At 37.0% G+C, this 27,691-nt stretch overlaps 1 protein-coding gene across 12 annotated transcripts in view; it reads right to left on the bottom strand.

Moving 5' to 3' along the window:
• Window positions 1–27,691, bottom strand: part of Pcm1 (pericentriolar material 1) — a 93,975-nt gene that overhangs the window by 59,472 nt on the left and 6,812 nt on the right. For 4 of the 12 annotated variants that reach the window (XM_052162363.1, XM_052162366.1, XM_052162367.1 and 1 more), the window contains exons 2-10: window positions 19,759–19,873; window positions 17,704–17,949; window positions 16,408–16,683; window positions 14,529–14,699; window positions 14,231–14,347; window positions 12,505–12,693; window positions 8,301–8,478; window positions 3,041–3,150; window positions 1,367–1,583 (exon numbers count right to left, since the gene is read on the bottom strand). In XM_052162363.1, the coding sequence (XP_052018323.1) occupies window positions 1,367–1,583; window positions 3,041–3,150; window positions 8,301–8,478; window positions 12,505–12,693; window positions 14,231–14,347; window positions 14,529–14,699; window positions 16,408–16,683; window positions 17,704–17,949; window positions 19,759–19,854 (1,600 nt within the window). In that variant the 5' untranslated portion in view covers window positions 19,855–19,873. Of the gene's footprint in view, window positions 1–1,366; window positions 1,584–3,040; window positions 3,151–8,300; window positions 8,479–12,504; window positions 12,694–14,230; window positions 14,348–14,528; window positions 14,700–16,407; window positions 16,684–17,703; window positions 17,950–19,758; window positions 19,874–21,015; window positions 21,038–27,691 lie in introns of those variants that run through there. The other 8 variants (XM_052162368.1, XM_052162372.1, XM_052162373.1 and 5 more) reach the window with 5 other exon arrangements.

Below are 27,691 nucleotides of genomic sequence, written 5' to 3'. Positions count from 1 at the left end.
CAAGGATATAATAGGTTAAAACAAGACAGACACTGACAAGAATTACAATGCTATATGCTAGAAAAACAACCAGAAGAATCATAGAATAAATTTATCTGAGATTAAAGAGGGATGTACAGAACACAAAAGGCCAATCCTAGCAGGTAATTAGGTATTAAGACTGTAATTTTCTACCTCCAACTACTTCAAAACTACAGCCATTTATGTCTTCCTCAATGAGACTATCGCATTTTAATGCCACAATTATTACAGCTGGTTTCCAATGGCCTCGTTATACTATTCTTTAATCATTTTTCCTTTTACAACTACTGCTCTTATATGGTTTTCTAGAAGGAGTGGTTTCTTAAGCGTTGTCAGGCAGCAAGGTATGATTTTCTTTGTATATAAAACTAAAATAAAGTCATAAATAGACCTTTCAAATCTTAAGATTTTCTTAGTTGTCTTCCTCTGTTCTTAAACGCTAACAACTGATATTATCCTCTACAGGAAGAGACAGGTAGCTGAAATTAAGAGGGTGAAGTGAGTGTGTTTTAGCACAGAAATAGTCAGGTTCCTTTGAAAGTGACAGAGAAACAGGAGATATGTGAAGAATAAAGAGCTAATATTTCAAGATGAGTGTGGCAATGCAAACATATAATCCCAGACCTGGAGACTGAGAGGCAGGAAGACTGCAAATTTGAAGCCTAATCGCCATTGTGAAATCTTGCCTCAAAACACAAGAGAGAACATCCAATTCTTTTGTTATTTTGAATGATTTATTTATATTTTATGTATATGTACCTGTGTGAATTTATGTCCATCACCTGCATGCAGGTGCCCATAAAAACCAGAGGCCATCAGAGTCCCTGGAACTGGACTGATCTGGGAGCTGCCTAATTGGGGTCTGGGACGCAAACCTGGATTCTCTGCAAGAGCAGTATGTGCTTTTGGCTGCTGAGCCATACTTACAGGTCAAGAATGGGGATTCTAAAAATGGTGTTCCTAGCCCCTATCCATTTTAATTTTTCACCTAGACAAAAATGGGAATGTTACGGTAATAATGGCCAGCTGGGGTTACCCAAGCTGACTCCAAGTTCCAGCACTTATGAGTAACTTAGTAACTAAGTTACTGTGGGGCGGGAACTAGGATTGAGAATGTGACTAGAGACTAACTCTAATTATCCCAACTTCATTTTTTTTTCTTTTATAAATAGATTTAACATCTGTTCATCACATCCTGGCTTATTAAAAAGCTTTTCAGATTCAAGTTTCTTTTTCAAATATTATGTTTTTTTGAAACTATCAAATACGTACTAAGTAACTACTACATGCCAGCATGTGTACTTATGTGCCCTTTACATAATACTGCTGAATCAGATTTACTCACATGATGAGTTGTTCAGATGCTGATCTCGAAGGTTATGAAGTTCTCCAAGTAATTTGTCCATTTTCTGTTTCTTTTCCTGTAGTACTCTCATTTTGCTGAAAAGCTGTACTTTCTCATCAGGTAAATGTTCAGAAACTGAGGGATTTCTGCTCTGAGAGATCTCTCTAGTTAATGAAAGACTTTCTGCCTGTCTTCTGTTGTCTGGAACAGCTGGAGGCTTAAATTTAAAAAATAAAAATTTTAAAAAAGGGGAAAAAATCATTTAAAACAAAGAAAATTAAGTTGCATTTTACTGTACGATGATATTTATTTTGTTTACTATTTTGTTATTAACACCGCCCTTCCACTAACAATCTTATACCTATATCCTTTGAGGATCCGAGAGCTTCTTATGTAAGGGTTGACAGATTCATTAGAAAACTTTCCTAACCTTTGCTAGATAACTGTCCAAAATGAATGGCGCGCCTTGTTTTCTTGGTGAGCAAGTCACACATGGCTACCTTTCCCAGTGAGAGGCTATGATCACCCGTTCTTCTCCAGATCCCACATTCAAATTCCACACCCACATCATCATTTCACCAAGTTCTAAACTGTCCTGCTAGACATGGCAGTACAAGCCTGTAGTCTAAGTGCTTTAAGAGGCTAACACAGAAAATGTAAAAGGTGAGGTCAGTGTGTCTAACAAAGTACGACTTGGCTTCAATACCAAGCCAAACAAAAATATTCCTCCTCCCTCAAAAGCCTTCCTTAACATTGTCAATAAGATAAAATAATACAAGGGCATAAACTTAAAACTAATTTTAAATCTCTGGGTTGTTGTTGTTCTTGTTGTTGTTGTTTTTTAAGCCAGAGTCTCATTATGTAGCCCTGGCTGTCCTGGATCGCACTATGTAGACCAGGCTGGTCTTGAATCCATAAATCCATCTGCTTCTGCCTCCCAGTGCTGGGATTAAAGCAAGCACTACCATACACAGCCTAACTTCAAGTCTCAAAGTTTATAACCACCCAGTGTTTAAAAGAAGTAAAAAAGAATGCTTATCTAGCAACCTACAAAAAGAAACCCGTACTACTCAGCAGTTAAATTAGCGTTTCTGGGTGTGGATCCATGGTTCACTGGTTGAGAATACTGGCTGCTCTTACAGAGGACCTAGGTCCTACCATACACACAGGCAGTCACAATCACTGTAACACTAGTCCCAGGGGATCTGATACCCGCTTCTGACCTCTGTATGCATATGAAAGACACACACATTCAGGTATACATATACAAATAAAAATAAAATAAATCTTAAAGTAGATTTTCCTCTAACCTAGAATTTCTCAAAAGATAATGTTAAGAATCATATGGGGCCAACTCAAATCTTAGAAATAATAATTTTGGAGGTTGAAGGATTCTGTATCCATTTTTCCCTTTTTCATTTTCTAAGACAGGGTTTTTCTGTGCAGCTCTGGCTGTCCTGGAACTCATTCTGTAGAATACGCTGGCTTTGAACTCAGAGACCCACCTGTCTCTGCCTTCAGAGTGCTGGGATTAAAACCATAACTCACTACCACCCAGCTCCATTTTTTTTTTTTGAACAGTCAAACTAGGAGATATTTGTTTACTAAGGCTTGAGATCTACTGGGTTAATTAATGTGATTTCTAAACTTAACTATATTATATAAACTAATCACCTGAGAATCACGAAGCTGATTATGGAAACGCTGAATTAAATCATTCAGTTCTTCATTTAGTTCAGATGTGATGCTGACTCCAGATAAGCTTCCTGTAGTTTCTGTAACAACTGAAAACAAAATTAAATACTATATTCAATATAAAGAAGCATCAAGTTAAGCATATATTTTGAAGGGGGAAGAACTTCAACCTAACACTAATTTGAAACTTTTAATTATCTTACTTATCCGTCAGCCAATCATTTTATTAGAGGTTTATAACTGACAATGAAAAATTAATGAGACAACTGCTAAAACTCTAGCAACTCATGTTTTTCAATCTCAACATACAAGGAAGGCTAGGACTATAATCCCAATTAGTAAGTGTGATTTGTTGTCCAAGATAGGAAGGCTCTATGAGATAGAGGCAGCAGTGCTGACTATGCCTCCTCCAAGAAAACCAATACTGCCATTCAGGAATGGGCATGTTTTCCTACAAAGTATAGACTGAAAGTTAACACGGCTCTCTGGAGTATAGCTCTTGCTCTGACCGCCCACTCATCGCTCCACTGAAGGGCAGAGTTAACACTATATAGCTAAGACTGACAGTGCTCCATAGACCATGCAGTGACGCAGACCACGCCCATGAGCCAGGCTTGGCACTCCACAGTGAACAAATAAATGTACTCAAGGAGTCGCTAGTGATAGAGCAATTACACTAAGACCACAGGTTTTATCATCTTCATTCAAAACAAAACAAAAATCCTCTCATCCTCCTAAAGCATGTTTCTGAAGACAGTTTTGACAATACCTACTGCTCTACTACCCAGTACCCCATCTTTATCCTTTTAGCCCTTCAATTTTAAAAGCCAGAAGCTACAAAATGCTTCTTTTAAAGAAAAATACCATCATTTTCTGCTCAAACAAACAAACCAAAACAATAACAACTAAAAACTAAAAACTAGTATTTGAGACTGACAAAAACCTTTTTCTAGTCTAAACTCTCTGTGGAAAACACTAAAATTAGAATTCAGATAATTAACAACTTGCTGGACAGTAAAAAAAAAAAAAAAAAAAAAAAAAAAGCCCTCCTTCTTTAAGGAAGTTGTGTCTCTGAACAAATTAGAAACACTAACCCTTGCTTTCATCAGTTTTCTTCTGTAAAATTATATAAACACAGGGGAAAACTGTCTTAAAATTAAGCTAAAATTCTTGTTGAAGAAGTATATAAAGTTCAAATATACATCTCCTACTTACAGCCTTTTGTTGAAATCCTAATAGTGTATTTTTGTAAAAGAAATTTTTTGTCTATTTTAACCTAAAACTCAAACAATATAAAGTATCTTGGTGTGACTCTAACCAAACAAATAAAAGATGTGTATGAGAAGAACTTTAGGTCTCTGAAGAAGGAAATCGAAGAAGACCTCAGAAAATGGAAAAATCTTCCATGCTCTTGGATTGGCAGGATTAATATAGTTAAAATGGCCATCTTGCCAAAAGCAATATATAGATTCAACGAAATCCCCGTCAAAATCCTAACTCAGTTCTTAGAGTTAGAAAAAGCATTTCTCAAATTCATCTGGAATAACACAAAACCCAGGATAGCTAAAACTATTCTCAACAGTAAAAGAGCTTCTGGGGGAATCAATATCCCAGACCTCAAGCAATACTACAGAGCAATAGTGTTAAAAACTGCATGGTATTGGCACAGCAACGGGCAAGTGGACCAATGGAATAGAATTGAAGACCCAGAAATGAATCCACACACCTATGGTCACTTGATCTTCAACAAAGGAGCGGAAAACATCCAGTGGAAAAAAGATGGGAAAAACAACCTAGTCACTAGGGAAATGCAAATCAAAACAACCCTGAGATTTCACCTCACACCAGTCAGAATGGCATGTGTATATACCACATTTTTTTGCATCCATTCTTCCATTGAGGGATACCTGGTTTCTTTCCAGCTCTGGCTATTATAAATAAGACTGCTATGAACATAGTGGAGCATGTATCCTTTTTACATGCTGGGGAATTTGGTATAGCAGGATCCTCCAGAAGTAACGTGCCCAGTTTTCTGAGGAACTGCCAGACTGATTTCTGGAGTGGTTGTACCAGTTTGCAATCCCACCAGCAGTGGAGGAGTGTTTCTCTTTCTCCACATCCTCGCCAATACCTGCTGTCTCCTAAATTTTTAATCTTAGCCATTCTGACTGGTGTGAGGTGAAATCTCAGGGTTGTTTTGATTTGCATTTCCCTAGTGACTAATGAAGTTGAGCATTTTTTAAGATGCTTCTCAGCCACCTTAAGTTCTTCAGGTGAAAATTCTTTGTTTAGCTCTGTACCCCATTTTTAATAGGGTTATTTAGTTTTCTGGGGTCTAACTTCTTTAGTTCTTTGTATATATTGGATATTAGCCCTCTATCTGATGTAGGGTTGGTGAAGATCTTTTCACAATTTGTTGGTTGCCAATTTGTCCTTTTGATGGTGTCCTTTGCCTTACAGAAACTTTGTTATTTAATGAGGTCCCATTTGTCAATTCTTGATCTTAGAGCATACGCTATTGGTGTTCTGTTAGGGACTTTCCCCCTGTACCGATGTCCTCAATGGAGTACTATTCAGCCATTAGAAACAATGAATTCATGAAATTCTTAGACAAATGGATGGAGTTGGAGAACATCATACTAAGTGAGGTAACCCAGTCTCAAAAGATCAATCATGGTATGCACTCACTAATAAGTGGATATTAGCCTAGAAAACTGGAATACCCAAAACATAATCCACACATCAAATGAGGTACAAGAAGAACGGAGGAGTGGCCTCTGGTTTTGGAAAGACTCAGTGTAGCAGTATAGGGCAAAATCAGAACAGGGAAGTAGGAAGGGGTGAATAGGAGAACAGGGGGAGGAAAGGGGGCTTATGTGACTTTCGGGGAGGGGGGGAGGGCCTGAAAAGGGGAAATCATTTGAAATGTAAATAAAAAAATATATCAAATAAAAAAAAAAAAAAGAAAAAAAGAAAACTGAACATGACACTACCGGAGGACCCTACTATACCACTCCCGGGCATATCCCCAGAGGACCCCGGCATGTACTAAGGACACATGCTCCACTATGTTCATAGCAGTCTTATTTATAATAGCCAGAAACTGGAAAGAACCCAGAGTATCTCAATGGAGGAATGGGTACAGAAAATGTGGTATATTTACACAATGGAATACTACTCAGCAATTAAAAACAATGAATTCATGAAATTTGTAGGCAAATGATTGGAACTGGAAAATATTATCCTAAGTGAGGTAACCCAATCACAAAAGAATACACATGGAATGCAATCATTGATAAGTGGATATTAACTAGCCCAGAAGCTCTGAATACCCAAGACACAAGTAGCATATCAAATGACTCCCATGAAGAAGTAAGGACAGGGCCCTGATCCTGGAAAGGCCTGATCCAGCATTGTAGGGGAGTACCAGGACAGAGAAAAAGGAGGGAGGTGATTGGAGAATGGGTGGAGAGAAGGCTTATGGGACATATGGGAAGGGGGGAACCGGGAAAGGGGAAAATGTTTGGAATGTAAACAAAGAATTTAGAAAATAAAAAAAAAAAGAAGATTTCTGTCTATTTTACCCTAAAACTCAATAGCTTTCTACTAATAGTCTCTATATAAAGCCTCCTTTTCTATAAAATAGTCCCAAGGGTAAAAAAGCCTTAGCCAGTACCCTACAATTCTGATAATCCAACACAATGATGTAAATTCAACTACTCAAGATTGTGGAGAAGAGATTAGGAACTTTGTGAGCTGCACTGCTCCAAAGGGATGTACGGGCAGATAGACTAATGGGAACGACCCAGACGCAGCTGCAGCAGTGCATCCACTGCTTAGTTACCCATAAACCTGTAACTAACCCACAATCCTGCAAGCATCCTTAAGGAAACTTACTATGTCTCCCAAATAGCAAAAATCAAACAAATAATAATAATAATAATAACTGGTCTAATTATAATGCTCAAAGATAAATAAACTAAGAATTGATGAGAAAACATAATTATAATTAAACCAATGGAAGTCTATTATATCAGTTTGCAAATATATATAATTGTTATCTGTCAATTCACAATAAAATTTAAAAAAAACCCTAGCTTTTATTGAGTTTTAATAAGCAACAATCTTAACTTTTAACTAATAAAAACTTAAAAGCAGTTTGAAGACAATAAGTCTACAAAATTAAGAATTAATACTAATTAAGTCAATTGTCACTTAAGTTATAGTTATACATAGCTCTGAAGGAAAAAGAAAAAAATGTTTTGAGTCTCATAAATACTGAGTATAGTAGCAGCTTTAAAAGTTCATATATACAAATGGATATCTATCTAACCGAAATAACACTGCTAACATCAAATACTAAAGATGCCCCATTAGTTTACTTCCTTCTAAGACTTCATCTGTTTCTGTTTTCTGGCACCACACCCAGGGCATACTTAAGCTAGCAAACCTACAGCTCTCCCTGCTTTATTTTATAAGCCAGTCTCACTATGAAGTAGTATTAGAGGAGGGCATCAATGTGCACACACACACCAGGGGTTGATTTTGGCTATCTTCCTTAGTCACTCTCCATCTTATTTTTGAGACAGGATGACTCATTGAGCCCAAAGCTCATCAACTGGCTAGACTACAGAACTGCAGAGATCCTCTTGACTCTGTCCCTCCTGGAGCCAGGGTTACAGACGGCTTGGCTTTAATGTGGTTGTTAAGGTCCTTATGCTTTTGGAACAAGCACTTTACCAACAAAGTCATCTCCCTGTACCTGAAGAAGTCTTGAGCCTCATTGCCTCAGTGTGCTAGGATCACAGGGGTTAGTTATGATAACAGGCCTGGCTCACTTAGGGTTTTTAAACCTTCTTTGCAAGACAAATAACAAACAACAATCTTAGTGAGTGAGATTTAAAACAAAAAGACAAAACAAAAAAACAGTAATTCCTGCAAAGTGGAAACAAAAGAAACAAGAGCCCTTTCACTCTGAGTACTACATACAGGCCTGTCTCTTTTACCTCTCAGCAGTACTCTCTGATGAAAAGGAGCTGTCTGTTGCATGGTACAGCCTGATAACCAGGAGTTGTTCCTGCAACCTCTTCCGTATAACCAAAGAAAAGCATAGGACAGAGTAACCTTGATAACAAGTTGCTAAACTAGTCAACAACCAAGATCTGACTATACAGTAATAGCACTCACTTTGTAATAACGAGCCTTCTTCTAAAACTATTATCCCATGACTATCACATACCAGAATCATCCATCACGGCTATAGCTTGCTCTGCTTTATGCTGCAAAGCTAGAAGAGCAGCTTGTCGGCCCTGTAGAGCTCGCAGCTGTTCCTGCTGTTGTAACATTCTTTTTAATAAATCATGTTGTTTCTTCAAATTTTCTGTCTCTTCCATAGGCTCCTGCTGAGGATCTCTGGCCTGAAAAATAAGACCAGCAATTCTGATACCTGAGAGTTATTTCATTTGCCAATGGCAAAGTACAGCAGATACTAGTTTCAAATAATTACACAACTCTAGATACAGTTTTAATATACTTAGAAAATTGCTATGTCCCACATTAAAAACTAGGTAATTTTACAGTGAAAAACTATGAGGAGTTAAAAGGAAAGGGGGAAAAAAAACTCTTACAAAACAGAAGGTTCAAAGACTAGGAAGGCAAATGGAGCTGTACATATTGCAGACAAAATAATAGGGAACCACTTACAAATTATACTGAGCTAATGCTCTCAAAGACTTTCTCTACAACCTATCAAGCAGCAAAACTTTCTACCCATTCCAGAACATGACTTTTAACATATACAACAAAAGCAAATAAGTGAGGGGGCGGGGCAGGAGAAGACAAAGACACAGAGAGTAAACATACCAACTTCTAACCAAGATCAAGAATTTTTAAATATATTTGTTGATTATCTTATGTAATAAGGCCTAACTGAAGCACATTAAGTATGTAACAAAGCAGAAAACTCTATTTTATATCAAGTGTTTTTATTAGTTTTTAACTTTTAAATTACATCCATTTAGCTGAGTTTGGGGCATAAACTGAGTCTGGAAGACTTCCCCAATACACTAAGAATTTATCACTCTCTCTATATGCAACATAAAAGACTTAAATAGGAACTACTTAGAAGAAATTAGCAATGGGATTAGAGATGGCTCAGCAGTTAAACACTTGTTACTCTTGCAGAGGACTCAGCACAGGTTCAGTTCCCAGCACTCACATACAGGTTCACAACCACTGAACTCTAAATTCCTAGGCTCTATCATCCTCTTCTGATCTCTATTGGCATCATACATGCAGACACATACACACACACACACACATACACACACACACACACACAATACAGGTAAAACACTTACACATGTTAAATAAAACAATATTTTAAAAGAAAAAATTTTAAAGACATAATGACCAAGTAGGCTGGTGATATGGCTTAGTGGTAAAGTTCTTGTTTAAGGCCACATGTATTCAAAAATTGAAGAAAAAAAAACAAACGCATACACAAAATTAAAATTTAAAACACATCTGAACAAAACTAATCAAAAACAGAAATGTAAATACAGCCCCAAGCAATACATTTTAATCCCAATTATAATAAAATATATATTGTAAAGATATTCTTCATAAATGATTTACCATCAAAATATTTTAAAGTTCTATTATTTTGATCCATTGGCAAAAAAATATTCCCTTTAATGTATTGATTTGGTTTCAAATTTGCCACACTAACAAATTTTTGTTGGGAATACAAAATTTTAAATGATTTCTTCCCTAAAATTACTAAGTCAAGTAAAGAGTTAAGTGATTTCTTTTAAAAGTAAAAAAGGAATATACTGATCTACTTTCCCTGGGCACATGTGATTTCTAGAGAAACCACAGGGAACACAGACAGCTCAAGAAGTTTCCTTCCGGATGACATCCTTCACCAGCGCTGCACAAAGCCTCTTCCATCTACCTCCTCCCAAGTAGAACCATCAACATTGTAAATAAGAATGGGTAGCCATGACAACATCTTACATTGTGACTTAGAAATGGGGAAAAAAAAGTGACGAAAGTACAGTTAAGCACTCAGAAAGTTTAGATGAAATTACAAGTTTAGTGCAGGCTGATGACACCTAACAGTTTTTATATACATATAATGTACATTTCAGGTTAGTATTTATAATCAACCATGAAGAAAGCTGAGAAGCTGGTGTAGTGGTACACGCCTTAAATCTCAGTACTTGAGAGGCAGAGGCAGATACAACTCTGAATTCAAGGCCAGTGTGGTCTACATAGGGGTTCCACCCTAGCCATGTACTCTAGGTACACAGTAAGGCCCTGCCTTTAAGACCCCGGGCGGGGGGCATATTGAATTGGTGCTTGCCTTAGAAGCACAAGAACTTGAGTGGGATCCTCAGAACCTTTTTTTTTTTTTTTTTTTTAAAGAAAAAGGCCAGACCTAGTGCTCTGCACTTGTAAACTCACTCCTTCAAAGATGGAAAGAAGCAGATACCTGACACTCATGGCCAATCTCACTACTTACTCTGTTTAGTCCAGTTAAAAGCTAATGAGAGGTGCTGTCTCAAACAATGGTGGGACAGTACTCCTCTCAAAGGATGGGTATACATAAAACTGTTACATAACAAAAATATTACATCTATAAAATACACCAAAAATACCAGTCTTTGTAGATAGCTATCATTTCATATCAACCTGCAACCCATAAGGCTGATTTGAGCTCCAAATCTAACATGAGACCTCAAAACTTTTCCTCTATTCTTCAAACATAATTTATTTTGAAAGGTTTTGTGGAAGGGATTAGAGTTAACAGATTCTATAAACAGAAAAAACTTAAAAGTCAAGTGATACAAAGTAAGGTTTTGTAATTAAAATCGTTTGTGAATTATGTGCATTAGGATGACCTTAAGGATCAAGACTAGGGTCAGCAGGATGACTGGCACACTGGAGAGCTTTCCATACAGCGGACAGTAAATCTGACGGCTGAGTCAATCCTGAGGACCCATCCATCCTGTCTAGGGAGAGCAATACAGGTTGTCCTCCACACACATGTTGTGGCCCACCACAGGCATACACGCGCACACACACACACACACACACACACACAAACACACTAAAAATAATTTTTTTTAAAAATCAAGATTTAAGGATAAGTTTTGACAAATCCCTGATTAAGTTTAAATTACAATTCTTATTTGTAATAATACTTTCCAAGAAGCAGAAACATTCTGGGGTATTTGGGGGGGGGGGTTGTATGTTTATTTGATCTTAATGAACTAGCACAGGGTGAAAGAAGGCCTGGTAAATATGCCGCAGTGCCCGACAATCATATAAGGAAGGAAAACAATTTTAAAACATAGCTGGAGTAGCTCACATCCATTTTTGCCCCTTCAATACTATTAAGTCTAAAGACAACCAGGTACTTCTCTGCTTAAAGAGTACCTGAAGCTTAATGCTTTGTATAACCAAAGACCCCCCAACACACCAAAAAAAGTCATTTAAAAAACTGCCAAAATACTTGAGGTTGTTTCATCATTTTAAACATAAAGATAGAAAAAAGAATGGAAGGAAGGAAGGAAGGAAGGAAGGAAGGAAGGAAGGAAGGAAAATATAACTAAAAAGTAAAAAAAAAAATTGATCATCAGTAACAAGTTAGTAACAAAACAACGAAATTACTACAGTATACTCTAAACTACTAAAATATTTTGCTCTTGCTAAAAGGATACACATGGTTTTATAAGTGCTACTTCTTTCAAATGTATTAGAAGAACTACAGAAACAGTTTTCTTCATTTAAGTGCTTTTTATACAAATCACAGAAAACTAAAACAAAAAACATTAAAATCAAACACTGAAGAAGGAAATCTAGCAAAACCGTAAAGCATCAATGAGCAAATCAACTAACTCTTTTTTTCCCCCAAGAGGGAGAGAGAGGAAGAAAAAAGGGTTTTAAACAGTAGCACAAATACAAGCCAAAACCAGGAAAAAAGCATTTTTTCCATTAAGGACAGAAAAATCTAACATCTTATACTATTTTCTTTGTCTCTAATGAACTTCTGTAGTGATAATACAAAAATTTAAAGTATCTTTCAAATTCATAAACACTAATATTATAAACAAAAGCAACTGTCAAGGTTTAAGAATGTTTTATATACGCTAAACCTTCAATAGCAAAAAGAACAAGTTATTATTCTAATCCTTTATAATTTATAATGAATCAAAATCAGCTATCATATTTTATCCATGCAGAGGTATATTCTAAAGCAAAAAGAATTAAAAATACTTAGCAACAGCATTTTACTCAAACAGATTACAGTATATTAATGGAGTTGAATATTTATAGAGTTAAGAGTAATAGCAGTTAACAGAAAAGCAAATAAGGAAGAAAGAGAACTAAAGAGCTACTCATTTAAAGACTTCCCAAGTTAACATTGTGAAGTATACCTTTGAGGGAAATCCACGTTTTCCGCTACATTTCCTATTAGGTCTCAGTTCCCTGTCATTCTGAAGAGCTTTGTCACCTTTCCCTTTAGGACTTGTAGTAACGTCAATGTCTGAAACCTGTTCTTGTGAAGCTGAATTCCCTAGTTTGTCCTCAATGCAGGGCCGAATTCTCAGACTAAAAGATGCCTCCTTTATTAAATAGTGTAACATATTAATTTCTTAACACAAACTCCTGTTTAACATATAAGCCAGCCTTGTAAATAAATACAAAAATGTCTCATTTCATCTTTAAAAAAAATTTAACCCAAAGCCATCCCCAAAAGGAAGTAAATTTAATTAGATTTTTAAGTTTCTACAAAACAAAGTTACTTATTAAATATAAGCAAGCACTGTATCTGTGACAATTTTCAAGGATAAAAAACTGCTAAGGCATATTTTAACATTTATTTGGTACATAATAATTTACAAAAGGCCATGATTTTCATCATTATAAAGGAAATTTCTGATCACAGTAAATACTTTATGGATTTTTAGTATGAAAATTACAATCAACTATACCATTCCCCATACCTCTCCTATAAAATCCTTTAACCAGCCAACCCAACCCGTCTGCTTCTCCTGGTATAGAAGTGAGAAATGATTCCCAGGACCACTATGAACAGAAAACAGTTTCCCACAGCAGAATCCATTTTTCAACAACTGTTTGGATCAAATCCCCTGAGTATTTCCTAAATAGAAAGAAAAAATTCAAACACATTTCTTATTTTAAGAAAAGTTTAAATAGGAAGGATAGGGAGGAGAAAAGAAACAGGTAAAATGTGTAGAGCAGTAATAAAAGGAAACAAACCCTCAAATTCCTAATGCTGAATGGTATTTTGAAATATATTACAAAAATCAATACATGGGTGCTAATCATTTCAAAAGTAAAGGCTTACTAGTACTATGTGTTTAGCAGTTACACATGTGTATGATCAGAGTGTTGTTTCCACAGTGTAGTGGTTATCACATGCACTCAGACAAGTGCACGTCTGTTCAAATAAAAGTGTCTAAAAGCCAAGCAGTTTTGAAATGTACTACATTCTTAAAACTAAATCAATCTTAACCTTTTCTTTTTCCAAAGTTCTATAAATTACTCTTTCCCAAGGGGAGAATGTTTTATTAATTTGACTTCATAGGCAGAAACCCCCTTACCTTTTCCTCAGTGAGAGGAGAGTAAATATTATCAGCATTGTCGTGCCTCGTTTATTAGCTATGACTTCAAGGTTGTAGACGTCTAGCTTTACTACAGTACAGCGTGAGAAATTTTTAAAAAATCTTAGCACATTTAAAATGAGGGCTCACCAGAAAATGAACTTGGAAACTTCTCCAGCAACTGCATGTAATATCCCTGAGTGTCACAGCCTAGCAGTGATACTAACAGTTCTTACACCTACAGCGCATCGAACTTTGCCAATGCTTCTTAAGATTAGGAAATCTGTGCTGAGCAAAGCCAACTTCACTAACATTTCTGTGCAATGAAATCTAAAAATGATTAGATTTCCAACAATGTTACTAATTAAGCTTTCAAGCTTCCATGTTTAGAAACTATGTATACCATTAACAGTTTGAGGGTTTCTTTCCTAGAATACATTTTTTTATTAAAGATGCCAAAAATTATCATCTTCAAAACTGGAGGAAAACCTCAAATCTTCATTTCCAGCACTTTAATTACCAAAAAGCCGCTTACCGTGGTATCTGAAGCCTCAGACTGCACATCTACGTTTAGCGATGTGCTCTCAGCTACAGAACCAGATCCCACAGCTGAGTCTATAGTCCGAACATCCTCCTCCTCATTTTCTCTAGCCTGAAATATTTTAGTGGTATAAATCATACAACTATTAAAAATGGCAATAAAAATGTTATAATGGATGGCACGATTTTTGAAAATATGTTAACTCCTCTGGAGTGACATCAGAATGTCATCAGTATTTGTACATGGTACATCATAAAAATAACACAAATCACTTAAAAAGTCTAAAACTTACAAGGATTTTCTGGAGAAATTTCATATATGACTTTTCTTGTTCTTTAAGGTGCTCTATTAGATGAGTAAGACGCTCAACATTAGCAGATCTTTCATTTTTCTCTACAAGATCTTCTCGCATAGAACTAGCTTTAGTAATATAGTCACGAATTTGAACAAGCCTGCTTACAATCTGTAGAAAAAGTATTAAAAAGAAAAATAACATTGGAAGTATTCAACATATAAAACCAAGCATAATCTATTCCACATCAATAGTGTTATCAAGCAAAGATATATCTAGGTTTACCATATAAGTTTATACAGGCAAGAAATTTTTAATTAAACTTAGATTTTTTAAAAATTAAAACATAATGGTCAATAAACTTCAATCACCATCAATTTAAAAGTAATTATAAAACTATTTTAGTTTCTGTTATCTGAACAATTGTATGGAGTTGGTGGTGTCCTTCTATTTATTTTACATGGTCTCCGGGCACTGAATGCTTAGCTGCAGCTTGTAGCCAACAGAGGAAGCCGAGTGAGGAAAAATGGACAGTTCACAGCAGCACAGCTGTGTGTCTGCTCCTTCCACGCTCCCTCATTGTCTCTACAGAGTGCCAGGACCCAAGCAGTGCAGGTTCTCCCACTAAGTAATCTCACCAGGCCCCAAAATGGTATTTATAAAACAAATTGTTGAGAAATTATTTATATATTCCACCAGGTGGCAGCGGGGGTGGGGGATCCTCGCATGTGCACAACATATGTATAGGTATGCACACAAATATGTATAGGTATGCACACAACATATGTATAGGTATGCACACACATGCCAGAGGCGTATGTGGCAATATAGCCTGGTTCTCTCCTTCCACCTTTACATGGGTTCCAGGTATCACATTCAGGCTGCCAGGCTTGCATAGCAGCCTCTGAGCCATCTAACTGGCCCTAAATATTCCTTCTAATAGTACCTTCTAATAATACCTCTTTACAAATAATTGGTAGTATTATAAAAATAAAAATAAAAGTAGTATACTTTTGAGGCTGGAGAGATGGTTCAATGGTTAAGAGCACTGACTGCTCTTCTGAAAGTCCCAAGTTCAATTCCCAGCAACCACATGGTGGCTCACAACCATCTGTAATGAGAGCTGATGCCCTCTTCTGGTGTGTCTGAAGACAGCTACAGAGTACCTACATATAATAATAAATAAATCTTTAAAGCCGGAGTGAGCAGGGCCGACCAGAGTGAGAAGGCGTACTGAATTAAATTCCCAGCAACCACATGATGGCTCACAACTATCAGTACAGCTACAATGTACTCATATACATTAAATAAATATATATCAACACTGTTTACTCTTTTTTTCCGTGATTTACTTTACTTTTAGTTGTATACATCTATGTAGGCAGTGCATGTGAGCACAGGTGCCTGTGAAGAGCAGACATATCAGACTTCCCTAGAGCCAGAGTTTCAGGAGAAGTGAACTGTCTAGTGTGTATGTTGGCAACCACACCTGGATCTTCCACAAGAGTTATATGAGCCCTTAACCACTGAGCCATCTCTTCAGCCCCAATAGCTACACTGAATAAAATCCATTTTTAAAAACCTAATTACATTGATTCCAATGCCCCTTTATTAAAAATTAGCAGTTCAGTATTTCACAAATAGAGATTTAATAAACACAAATGTGTAATTTCCCAACTATTTAGAAATAAAGTATTAAAAAATAGAAATAAAGTATTAATCTACTTAAAATAAATATGGTAGATCATTGAAAAGGGTTAGAGAAAAGCTAATTCTACTTAACTGAAATTCCTATTTGCACAGCCTAGTACTTTTTAAGATCTTAATGTCTATACTTGAAATCTGTAAAGCAGCCACCCAAATGAACCCACTTTATTACCTGGCTGCTCTCCATTGCAGGCTCTCCTCTCCCATCTTCTTCAGAGACTTGACAGTTCTGCAAAAGGTCGTTACTCAGAGCAGAAGCAAACAGCTCTTTGCACTGTGCTGTCGTCGTCGTCGCAGCCTCTCTCTTTGGAAGACTTGACGGAGCATCCTTGCTCTTGTTAGTATTAATCTGCATAGGCAAGAAGTTGAAGGGCTTCCGGTTCTCGCTGAGCTGACGTTTGTTGTTAGCTGCTGTTGCTCTACCTTGAGAATCACTGCCAATACTTCTCTATATACAAAAAGGAACCAAATCACATAAACATTAATCTTGCAACAAATTTTTAAGATTTCAATGTTCTTAGTTTCAACATTAGATGAGGATATAGTTTTGTAAAAGAGCTTTGAGCTTCATATCTACAAAATTATGCTACATTATCAAAATTTTATTACTCACTTTCCTTTTTTGAGATAACACAGTTGATAAATATGAGTAAGATTAGTCTAACACAAGTACTGTGGGCTACATTATAATCCATATTGCTATTTACTTAACAAAATTCATACAGGTGTTGGATACAACAAATTGGTATTAATTAGTAGAATATAAGCACAATGATTTATCTACATGAAACACTACCTGAAAAAGCAGTTTAGAGCTGGCAACACAGCTGAGCTAGACTGTTTACAAAGTATCTTTAAGAACCTGGGTTTAATCTCCAACACCATACACATGCACACACACACAAACACACACACACATCAGTTTAGTGCCTGTCATATGTGTATACAGTACATTTACATAATCATTTACACTATCACTGTCATATTAAACTTGAACCTATTATTCTGCATGTTTGGAAACCTCTACCTCTGCAAGACAGAGATATGACAATAAAATACTGGTAAAAAATACCAGGGAAGAGATTATTACCATTTCTACTTGCCTTTAGATCTAAACTTTATTTTGGTGAACTTTATTATAAGTCAATTATATTCTAAACTTTAGATAACCAAGCACATTCACACTTATCCAACAAATGTATTACTTAGTAGCAATTTTATCTAGTTAGCAAAATCTGCTTTTATAATTTAAGCTAGCTATTAGAAAATAGCCCAGAGAGAAGTAGCTTTGGCAAATGTAAAAATACAGCTTTGCTTCTCTCCAAAGATAATATCAACAGAATTTAAAACACTTCCTACAGATAGAGAAACTTTTATTCTTCCCAATCTTTTATTCTTAAGATATACTATTTAATCCATTTCAAGTATTTGCCATGAGTATATCTTATTTGCAAAACAATTCACAAACCTGATCTAAATCACTGAAGTTTATCCGCTGTTTAAGTTTCTCTAGTTCTGCCTGCTCTGGAACAGACATTTGAGTCATATATCTACTGTGTGGAAACGTATGTGGAATCTTTGTTCTTCGCCTTCCAACTCCTGGTGATGACTCCGGAGAAATATCGTTAGTTACCCTCTTATCACTTGCTACACCAAACTTTTTCTTATTCTTTTCTGATGATCTATTGGCCTTCTTCTGTTGGCCACCCCACTCCTTTAAAAAAGTAAAAGCAAGAGTTAATCTGATCTATATCAAACCAGAAAAATAATTTACTATGTTCAAAAGAAACCCCAGAACTTTGGTGGACATTAAAATTCCAAGACAGTTTCACATACAAATACTATACCTTAGAGATTTATTTCTATCAATCTGGTTTTTTTTTTTTTTTCATTATTACACCTAACCTAATATTTCAGCTTGGTCTTTAAAAAGACTATTACCCTCCTATTACTGATAAATATTAAGCTCCAATTCACAAATATCAACATGCAAATCAATTTAAATATTTTCAATAATTTCTTTTTGAAATAAGATCTTGTTAGTTCTGACTGCCTTGAATTCACTATACAATCTTGTTTATTCTTGAATTCATGATTCTCCTATTTCAGTCTATCAATTATATAAGTGTATAAGACTACATGGAGGTACTACTATGACCAGTTCAAAAGCATTCCTAAAACCTATTTTTTGCATCGATTTGTTCTGATATATTTCTATAACCTCAACACTGAGGGACTGAGACAAGAAGTTACAGAGTTTAAAAGAATTCAAGGGCAGCTAGCTTAGGCTGTATGGTGAAACATTTATCTTAAAAAGGTAAAAAACTGCCAGGCGGTGATGGCGCACACCTGTAATCCCAGCACTCTGGGAGGCAGAGGCAGGCAGATTTCTGAGTTCGAGGCCAGCCTGATCTACAGAAAGAGTTCCAGGACAGCCAGGGCTATACAGAGAAACCCTGTCTCGGGAACAAATCCCAAAAAAAAGGGTAAAAAACTGTTCTGAATTAAGTAGTGAAATAAATACATCTTTAACAGGCCTCCTTTAGATGAAAATCTGTATGTATAACAAGAGAAGATAGAAATACAACTGACCTAGGTCCTAATGCAATTACTACTAAAGAAACACTAGGTAAATCTCTTAATTTCACATGGTTTCTTTCTTAATCTTTAAAATAGGGTAGCTTAAAAATAAGATTAAAAATAATATATATGAGTATTTAGAACAATGCCTAGCACTTGGCAACAGTATAACTATTATTGTCTCCATTAGTATTTTATAGGCAAAAATCCTACTATATACTATCCAATACATTATGAAATGTTATGTTAACTGGGAAATACCTACATTTACTCACACCTACATAACTGAATTCATTCAATAGAAACAACTGTGCATTCCTACATTATCCACACTAGAAGACACTTAGCTACTGCTCCAATAAAACTGCATAGTACTGTCCGCACTTCTAAGGAATTCTGCCTCTCTAGGAACTTTCCATGTGTGGGTAGTCCTATGAACCTTTTATATTATTTAATTCATTCATCTCAGGACACTGATAAGTGAAGAAAAAAAATCTAACCCAAATTTAGCTAGCTAATCATAAAGTTAAATTAGTCAGTATGTAATTTTCTCCATGGCTACAAATCTTCACAAAGGCACAAACCAGAGAGAGAGAAAAGGCAGATCTTGGAGGGAAAGCGAGGTTAGGGAGAGGGTCTTAGAAGCACAGGCACAGAGGTGAAAAGCAATTCTGAGCAACCTTGCAGTTCCTTTTTTCCCCTCCCTAAAACTGAGCTATACTTTTTTAACATGGTTCCAGAAAGCACTTTCACCTCCTTTTAATAAATCATTTTTTTTTAGTTTAAGCTATTCATTCTATTAACTATAGCTAAAGTGTCTTCAACCAAGAGTCCCTTAGTCTATTTGCCTGCAGTTTTTACAGAGTTTCAGTGACTACAACTGATGGGAAAGCCTCACTGAATTAGTGGTCAACAATACACCACCCACAGTAAAATATCATACCACGTTGTTGAGTCGGTCATCCACACTCTCACTGCTCCAGTTCGGTAAGTCCTGATCATGCATGACTTCTTCAAAAGGACCTCCTCCTGTGGCCATGTTGGCTCTAATTAATTCTCTGTAAAATAAATAAAAACTACTTTTTAACACATAAAGACAAACTTTATTTTATTCTAAAATGTACTTATAATTATATTGTGTGTATGCATGTTTTTGTATGTAAGTACAGACACAGTACAGTAAGTACCACATAGCATGTGTGCAGAGGTCAGAGCAACTATCTGGAGTCAGTTCTCTCCTGCTACTGTGCGATCTGAGGTCATCAGGTTTGTATGGCAAGCACTTTCATATGTTGAACCATCTTATTGGCTCAAACTTCAGATTTTAAAGCATTCCACCAAACTTAGTAATGTAAAGGAATCTCTCAAACTATTAGTTTAAGAAATACACTATCAAACACATATCACAGATAAACTGATCTATGTGCTATACACATTACATAATGGAGATGGAACATGCTTATAATCTCAGTACTAGGAGGTAAGTAGGAGAATCACATGTTCTAGACCAGCTTGAGCTTATAAGCTATTTAAGACCTTGAACAGAACAGAACAGAACAAACGCACTTAACGTTTCAAAGACTGCTTACTGTCTCTCATAGTACTGTGTCAATTTCCCTAAAGTCTGCCAAACTCATTAATCCTCCTTGCAGAGATTTTTGGCTTCTTTTTTTTTTTTTTTTAAAGTTTTTGGTAGTGGTGGTGTTTGAGGATTTAATCCTGTTTATTGATTGATTGATTGATTGATTGACTGACTGATTGAGAGAGGGTGCATGCCACAATGCAAGTATGGAGGCCAAAAGATAGCCTGCAGGGGAAGTAGTTCTCTACTTCCACTGTGGAACTTGGGGTTGTCAGGTTTGGGGGCAAGCATCTATCTGATGACCCTTTCCATAGGCTCTGTTTTATTTTCTGAAATTGGGCTTCATATATAACCCAGGTTGGCTTTGAACTGGGCTGTCTTAGACCTCCAAGTACTAGAATTAGAGGTGTGAGCCACCAACTCTAGCAAGATATCCCATGGAGTTTTTTACTGATATATATAAAAATAAGGGTACTAAATATTATGCCCGGATCAGAGAGAAGAAATAGAAGCAAAATTTGAAACAGAAGCAGAGGATCAGAAGTAAAAATGACCATGAAAAAAGGATTCTAAATTGTCTTAAAGAAGATTCTGGATTTCTACTAGCAATAGGATTACCATGTTGAAGCCGGGCATGGTGGCGCACGCCTGTAATCCCAGCACTTGGGATGCAGAGGCAGGCGGATTTCTGAGTTCAAGGCCAGCCTGGTCTACAGAGTGAGTTCCAGGAGAGCCAGGACTCCACAGAGAAACCCTGTCTCAAAAAAAAAAAAAGAAAAAAAAAAAAAAGATTACCATGTAGAAAGGAGGGCAGATAAAGGAGGAAACATGGAGATAACTTTAATACAGAAAGTCACTAACTACAAACAAAAGGAATAAACTTCAACAGATAATTTTACTAGAATCATTCAGTTTTTAAAAGAGCAAAAAATTATAAACTCAATTTTCTTTGACTCTAAGATCCTACTCACTTCATGTTATATCAAACATCATCATGGTTGAAAAAGATTTAATGGATATTTTAATGTTATAGTATCTACTAGAATAATATATAACACATTATGTAGCATATTAAAATTTTATCTTAAAATAAGTGACTTAAAATTCAACACAATATTAATGTGAAAATCTTAAAAAAAAAAAAAAACCTTACTTACTGTTACATATAAATGTATTCTGTGTTTCTTGGTTTTGAATACCATCTCTCTTTTTGGTGCTGAGTAGAGAACCAAGGCCTTACACGTGGCAGGCAAGTGCTATAGCACTGCTACTATTTTAATAATTCTCTGAAATACTAGAAAGAAGCATATCCTATTCTTTTTATGCACATGTAAGTAAGTATATGCGTGTGTGTGTGTGTGTGTGTGTGTGTGTGTGTGCGCGCGCGCGCGCGCTCGTGTGTGTACATGCACACATGCATGCTTCATGTTCATGTGTGGAAGAATACATATGAACTGTAAAGCAATTTCAGGTGTTTTCTTTAATACCACCAGCCACCTCCATTGAGACATGGTTTCTCATTAGCCAGGAATTCCTCAATTAGGTTAACCTAGCTGGCTGGTCATCAGGCCCAGCATTTTCTCTTGGATTCTAGGAACCACACTCAAGTCACTCAAGTCCTTGTACTTGCAATGCAAACATTTTACCAAGTGAGCCACCTCCCCAGATCAAGAAGCACACTATATGCTATCAACATTATTCTTTAAGACATAGAGGAAAATCTTATTAAAATAAAAGTGCTGCTTATCTGTCACCTGGCCCTATTCAAAATTCTATCAAGCAGAAAAATATGAAACACAATAATAAGAAAAAGAAAAAAAGATGATATTGTTAAAGAACATGAATTTAAAGTATAAAACATCAAAATATCACCAATAACAATTCTAAAAAAGAAAAATTATGCACTTAATGACAAAATGTGTAATAATGCAAAGACACATCCAACTAGAAAAATTTAGTAAAATTGTTAACAGAGGCAAACTGCTTACTATTCAACAAGTAAAACACTAAGAATTTTATCCCTCAAAATTTATGATATATGATTGTTCAACAGATTGGACAATTTCCTAACCAAGATTTAGAGCCTTAGCAGATTGCCTTAGGCTCTAAATTACAGCTCTAGCCATATCATCTTTCCAGAAGGCATTTTGGCTATGTACCAAATCAAACCTCACATACCTCAAATCTCAGCAGCAGCACTCAGGAGCCAGAGGCAGGCAGATCTCCGTGGTTCAAGGCCAGCTTAGTCTACAGAGCAAACTCCAGGACAGCCAGTGCTACAAAATAACATACACACCCAAAAGAGAACAAAACTGTCATATTCCAGTGATTATACCTCTCCATATCCAGCCTATCTTAAATAAGGGGCAAGAAGGTAACACTGGGCTTTAAGCACGCTAAATTTAAAATAAATAGATGTTATTATCCTATGACATAACAGGATAAACACTATTAGGCAAATAGTTTTACATCCACTGAATTTTTAGAATGCTAAGCATCTTTCCAAACATGTAATTATAAAGGTTGGACAATGCAGTATCTTTATTTATGGAGAAGTTATATAAGAGAGGAAACAACATTGAAAATGATGTATATGCTTAATTACTAGTTATGAATGAGAAATGCAGTAACCTTTACTTTTTTTATTCCATGTTAGAAATATACTGAAAAACTTTTAAAATAATATTCAGAGACACATGCACATTGAACTGAGACTTACTTGAACAAAGAACAGTTATTGAACCTATTCTACAAGCAATATCTTGGATTAATCAGATAAGATTAGACAGGCAATAAAAGTGAGCCTGTATTTAAAGGCACTAAAAGCAAACTGTTTTAAAAGGAAAAAGTGGAACTGAGAAAGTGGCTCATCAGGTAAAGTACTTAACACACAAGCCCAACAGCCTGAGTTCAAATCCCCAGTCTAGGCAAAAGCTTAATGCAGGAGTACAAACGGTACTCCTATGGAAGAGATAGAAAGCAGACAGGAGAATCCTGCCTAGAAATGTATGAACATCAGGGTTGTCCGATAAGAAAGGCTCAGTCTCAAACAAGATGGAAGATGAGAATCCACACCCAACCTCCCTATGTACTCCATGTGTTCCTGGCACAAATGCAGCCACTTTCATACATACATGAACACACACATGAATACACACAGATACACTGACAAACTTAAAATAAGTAAATAGGACAATTACTTATTAAGCAAAAATTCTTAAATATTAAATTTTTCCTTGAATGGAATATGCTATGCTTTCTGTAAGTAAAGTTATAACTTTAACATAAATTAGGAATATATTTGGCGCCGGGCAGTGGTGGTGCACATCTGTAATCCCAGTACTCTCGGAGGCAGAGGCAGGCGGATTTCTGAGTTCAAGGCCAGCCTGGTCTACAGACTGAGTTCCAGAACAGCCAGGGCTACACAGAGAAACCCTGTCTCGAGAAACCCAAATCCAAAAAACAAAAAACAACAACAAAATAATAAAAAGGCAAGAAGCTGGCTATGGTAGCTCAAACCTGAAATCCTAGTACTAGGAAAGATAAGGAAGGAGACTGGCAAATACAATGGCACATTTGGCTTCAGAGTGAAAACCTATTTCAAAACAAAAACAAAACACCAAAAATAAGGCTGGTGATGTAACTCAACATGTCAGAGTTATAAGACCCTAAATTTGATCCCAGCACTGCCAAACTAAAAATGTATTTGAGAAGAAAATGTCTTACATTTTAAACTTATGCTAAATTTATAATTAAAATTCATAGCTAGTTCTAAAGATGTATGCATAGATCCTGGACTTTAAACACTATATAAATTTCTAAAATAAAAACTATGTAATTTGGAGAAAATATCAATTTTTTCAAAAAAATCTTTTCTCAACAACTAGTCAAGTTTTATATATTGAAACAGACTGAAAATGTATTTGAGGAGAAAATGTTTTACATTCTAAACTTTTGCTAAATTTAGAACCCTAAGTAAAGAAGCAGAGCATGAATGAATGGGGATGGTTTTGTACACTGTATACTTCAGATGTCGATTTCTATGCCCAGAGTTCTGGCTGCAGTCTGGACACTGGCATTGTCATGATTACTGGATCATTTCCTATGTCAATGATGTGTAATGATTGTTTTCCATTACCTCTGGTTAATAAAGTGCTGATTAGCCAATAGCTGGGCAATTGAGGGAAGAAGAGAGAAGGCAGAATTTCCTATCCCAGCCAGAGGGTCTCAAGGACAGAGGGAGGGAGAGAGGGAGGAAGGGAGGGAGGGAGGGAGAGAGGGGGGAGAGAGTGGGGGGGGGAAGAGGAGAACCAGGATTCACCATGAGCAGGGAGTAAGGACACACATGGAGCAGAGCAAGCCAGGGCAAAACTCTGACAGCAAGTAACAGGGCACAACGGGAGAAGTCATCCAGTGAACACGACTGTGTTACAATAGACAGATGTGTATCTACCCAGCCACAGTGCCTGCAGCTTGTTAGTAAGTACAAGGTCTCTGTGTCATTTATTTAGGAACAAGAGGGGCATAGAAAAGACCCCAGATTATAATTACACTCAGATGTTACATGGTATAGAGAACTGACTACTACTTCTCTGGCCTCTACAAGAGCGGCCTCTCCTCAAAATCAATAAAGAAATGTTTTAAAAACATAAAATCATGTGTACTGGATTAGTGAGATAAACTGCTAGCTATGATGTCACACTGACAGAAGCTGTCTCCAATGACTGTCACAATCCTGAAACGAGAGCAGTTACCTGCATACTATCTGTTCAAGATTAAACCCACTAATATTCCCGCATTGAGATCACAGATTAGACCTTCACTTCAGATTCCAAAAATTCACTCCTTCTCATGTCCCTACCACCCTTGTGCTCTTCACCCAACTAATGAGGTCTTGGAGAGTTCCCTAGTATGTAAGAGAGGGAAAGCTATCTAAAGGCAGAACTCCAACTACAAAGCATTCAGTACTTCACTACTAGAGTATGACCTAAAAAAAAAGTGTGTGTGTGTGTGTGTGTGTGTGTGTGTGTGTGTGTGTGTGCTGCCACACACATGTATGTGACCACAGGGAACAGAAGAATATTGGATTCCCTGGAGTTTGATTCACCCAGCTGGTTTAGCTGGTACTGCAAGAGACTCTTCATCTCAGGACGTTGTGGGCTCATGCTCCATGCTGGGCATCGTTTGTAACTGTGGGCTTTCCCACCCATGCTCAAGTTCCCCGAAATAATGCCTCTAGGACTTAAATTTATAAATAAATGCTTAGGCCATAAGCTTGGGCTTGTTTTCCAAGTAGCTCATATCTTAATTATCCCATTTATTCTAGTCTAAGTCCCGCCACGTCATTACCTGGTCTTCAATTTCATGCAACCATCTTCTATATCCAGACGAATGTCCCTGTGCCTGACTCAAACCCAGAATGTAGCTAATGGAGTGGAAGTGTGGTGGCTACAGAGCTGTCCCGAGGGACAGGCCTGCAAGGCCCAACACAGAGAGCAGGCTGAGGGCATGGTGTCACTCCCAACCTCCCCTTTAGGCAAGGGGTAGGGAAATGTGACTCATGCACATCCCAGGATGAGGAGGTGGAACAATTCCTAGAAAACGACTGTAGATTGTGCCTCCTATCCACACAGTTGTACCCAAACATGCCTTTATGAAGAAGAGTTGATTCAAACATTGGATATTTTTATGCTGTAATGGACCTTACTAACTGTACATGTATCCCTTAGATCCTGTATCTCCTGTGGTGCTGAGTCACGAGACTAAATGGCACAAGCCTAGAACAAACTATGCTGGTTCTTTAGAGATCCTACCTACACTCTATTAAGAGGACTTATTATATAATGCTAACTTGAATACCTTACAGATTTAGAAAAGCATCTCAGCCAGGCGGTGGTGGCACACGCCTGTGATCCCAGCACTCTGGGAGGCAGAGGCAGGCAGATTTCTGAGATCGAGGCCAGCCTGGTCTACAGAGTTGAGTTCCAGGACAGCCAGGACTATACAGAGAAACCCTGTCTGGGGGGGGGGGGGGGGGGGGAGAAGAAAAGAAAGAAAGAAAAGCATCTCAAAGTATAAACACAACTAAAGATACAAGGATAGAAAATTATCCGCATAAGGTACAAAGGACGGGCACTCTTGGGAGTTTATGGCTGGATAAGGCATAAATTATACTGCTGAGAAAGTGGTGAAGGAAACCCTACAATAATCTATGCCTAGGTAAACAAAAACATCAGTTAAGAATATATATGGGGGCTCAGCGGTTAAGAGCACTGACTGCTCTTCTGGAGGTCCTGAGTTCAAATCCCAGCAACCATATGGTAGCTCACAACCATCCATAATGGGATCTGACGCCCTCTTCTGGTGTGTCTGAAGACAGCTACAGTGTACTTAAATTTAACAAGTAAGTAAATCTTTGGGCTGGAGCAAGAAAAAAAAAAGGATATATGTATGTCTAATTGTAAAAGGCACTCCCAGAAGCCACAAGACTACTACTAAAACCAATCCCATGGGCAGGCTACCTCCCTCTGTGGTGCAAGCTATTGCCACTGAACTGATATTGATTGCATGTCATAACTGGATGTTAAGATCCTACAACTTTTAACATAGCACGTCTTGGGTCAGAATTCAGAGAAATCAAATTAGAAGTGAGCTCCCTCCTTGATGGCTATCATTCTTAGTGAAAACAAAACAAAACAAAACCATTCTAGAGGCTGGGCTGGTAGTTATTATCTCCATACTATTCAGGTATGTTAATACCATATAAAATCAAGACGAACTCACTGACAGAAGTGCCATGAACCACTATCCTCTACAATTATAAAAAGTACTCTTAGCTGCTGAGGAAGCTCTCATGCCCTCCTGTGATAGTCTGAATGCCTGGCCCAGAGAGTATTAGAAAGTGGTAGAAAGTGGGGCCTTTTGGAGTAGGTGTAACCTTGTTGGAAGAAGAGTGTCATTGTGAGCATGGGCTTTAAGAACATCATCCTAGCTCTCTTGAAGCCAGTCTTCTCCTAACTGCCTTCAGAACAAGAGGTGGAACTCTCAGCTCCAATGCCGGCCTGGCCACTGCCAGGCTCCTGCCTTGATGATGATGGACTGAGCCTCTGAACCTGTAAGCCAGCCCCAATGAAATGTCCTTATAAGAGTTGCCTTGGTCATGGTGTCTCTTCACAGCAGTAAAACCCTAAGACACCTTGTACAGAGCCATATTGGGGCAGTCTTGCACTTGGTCAGAGTTTGACTTTGGTCAAGGTTAACTTCTCCCAGTTAGCCAGGATCCTGCTCCACCTAG

Source organism: Apodemus sylvaticus, chromosome 18, assembly GCF_947179515.1.
Source record: "Apodemus sylvaticus chromosome 18, mApoSyl1.1, whole genome shotgun sequence".
NCBI lineage: Eukaryota > Metazoa > Chordata > Mammalia > Rodentia > Muridae > Apodemus > Apodemus sylvaticus.
Note: the sequence above shows the minus strand (reverse complement) of the source record. Positions and strands in the feature narration are given on the sequence as shown.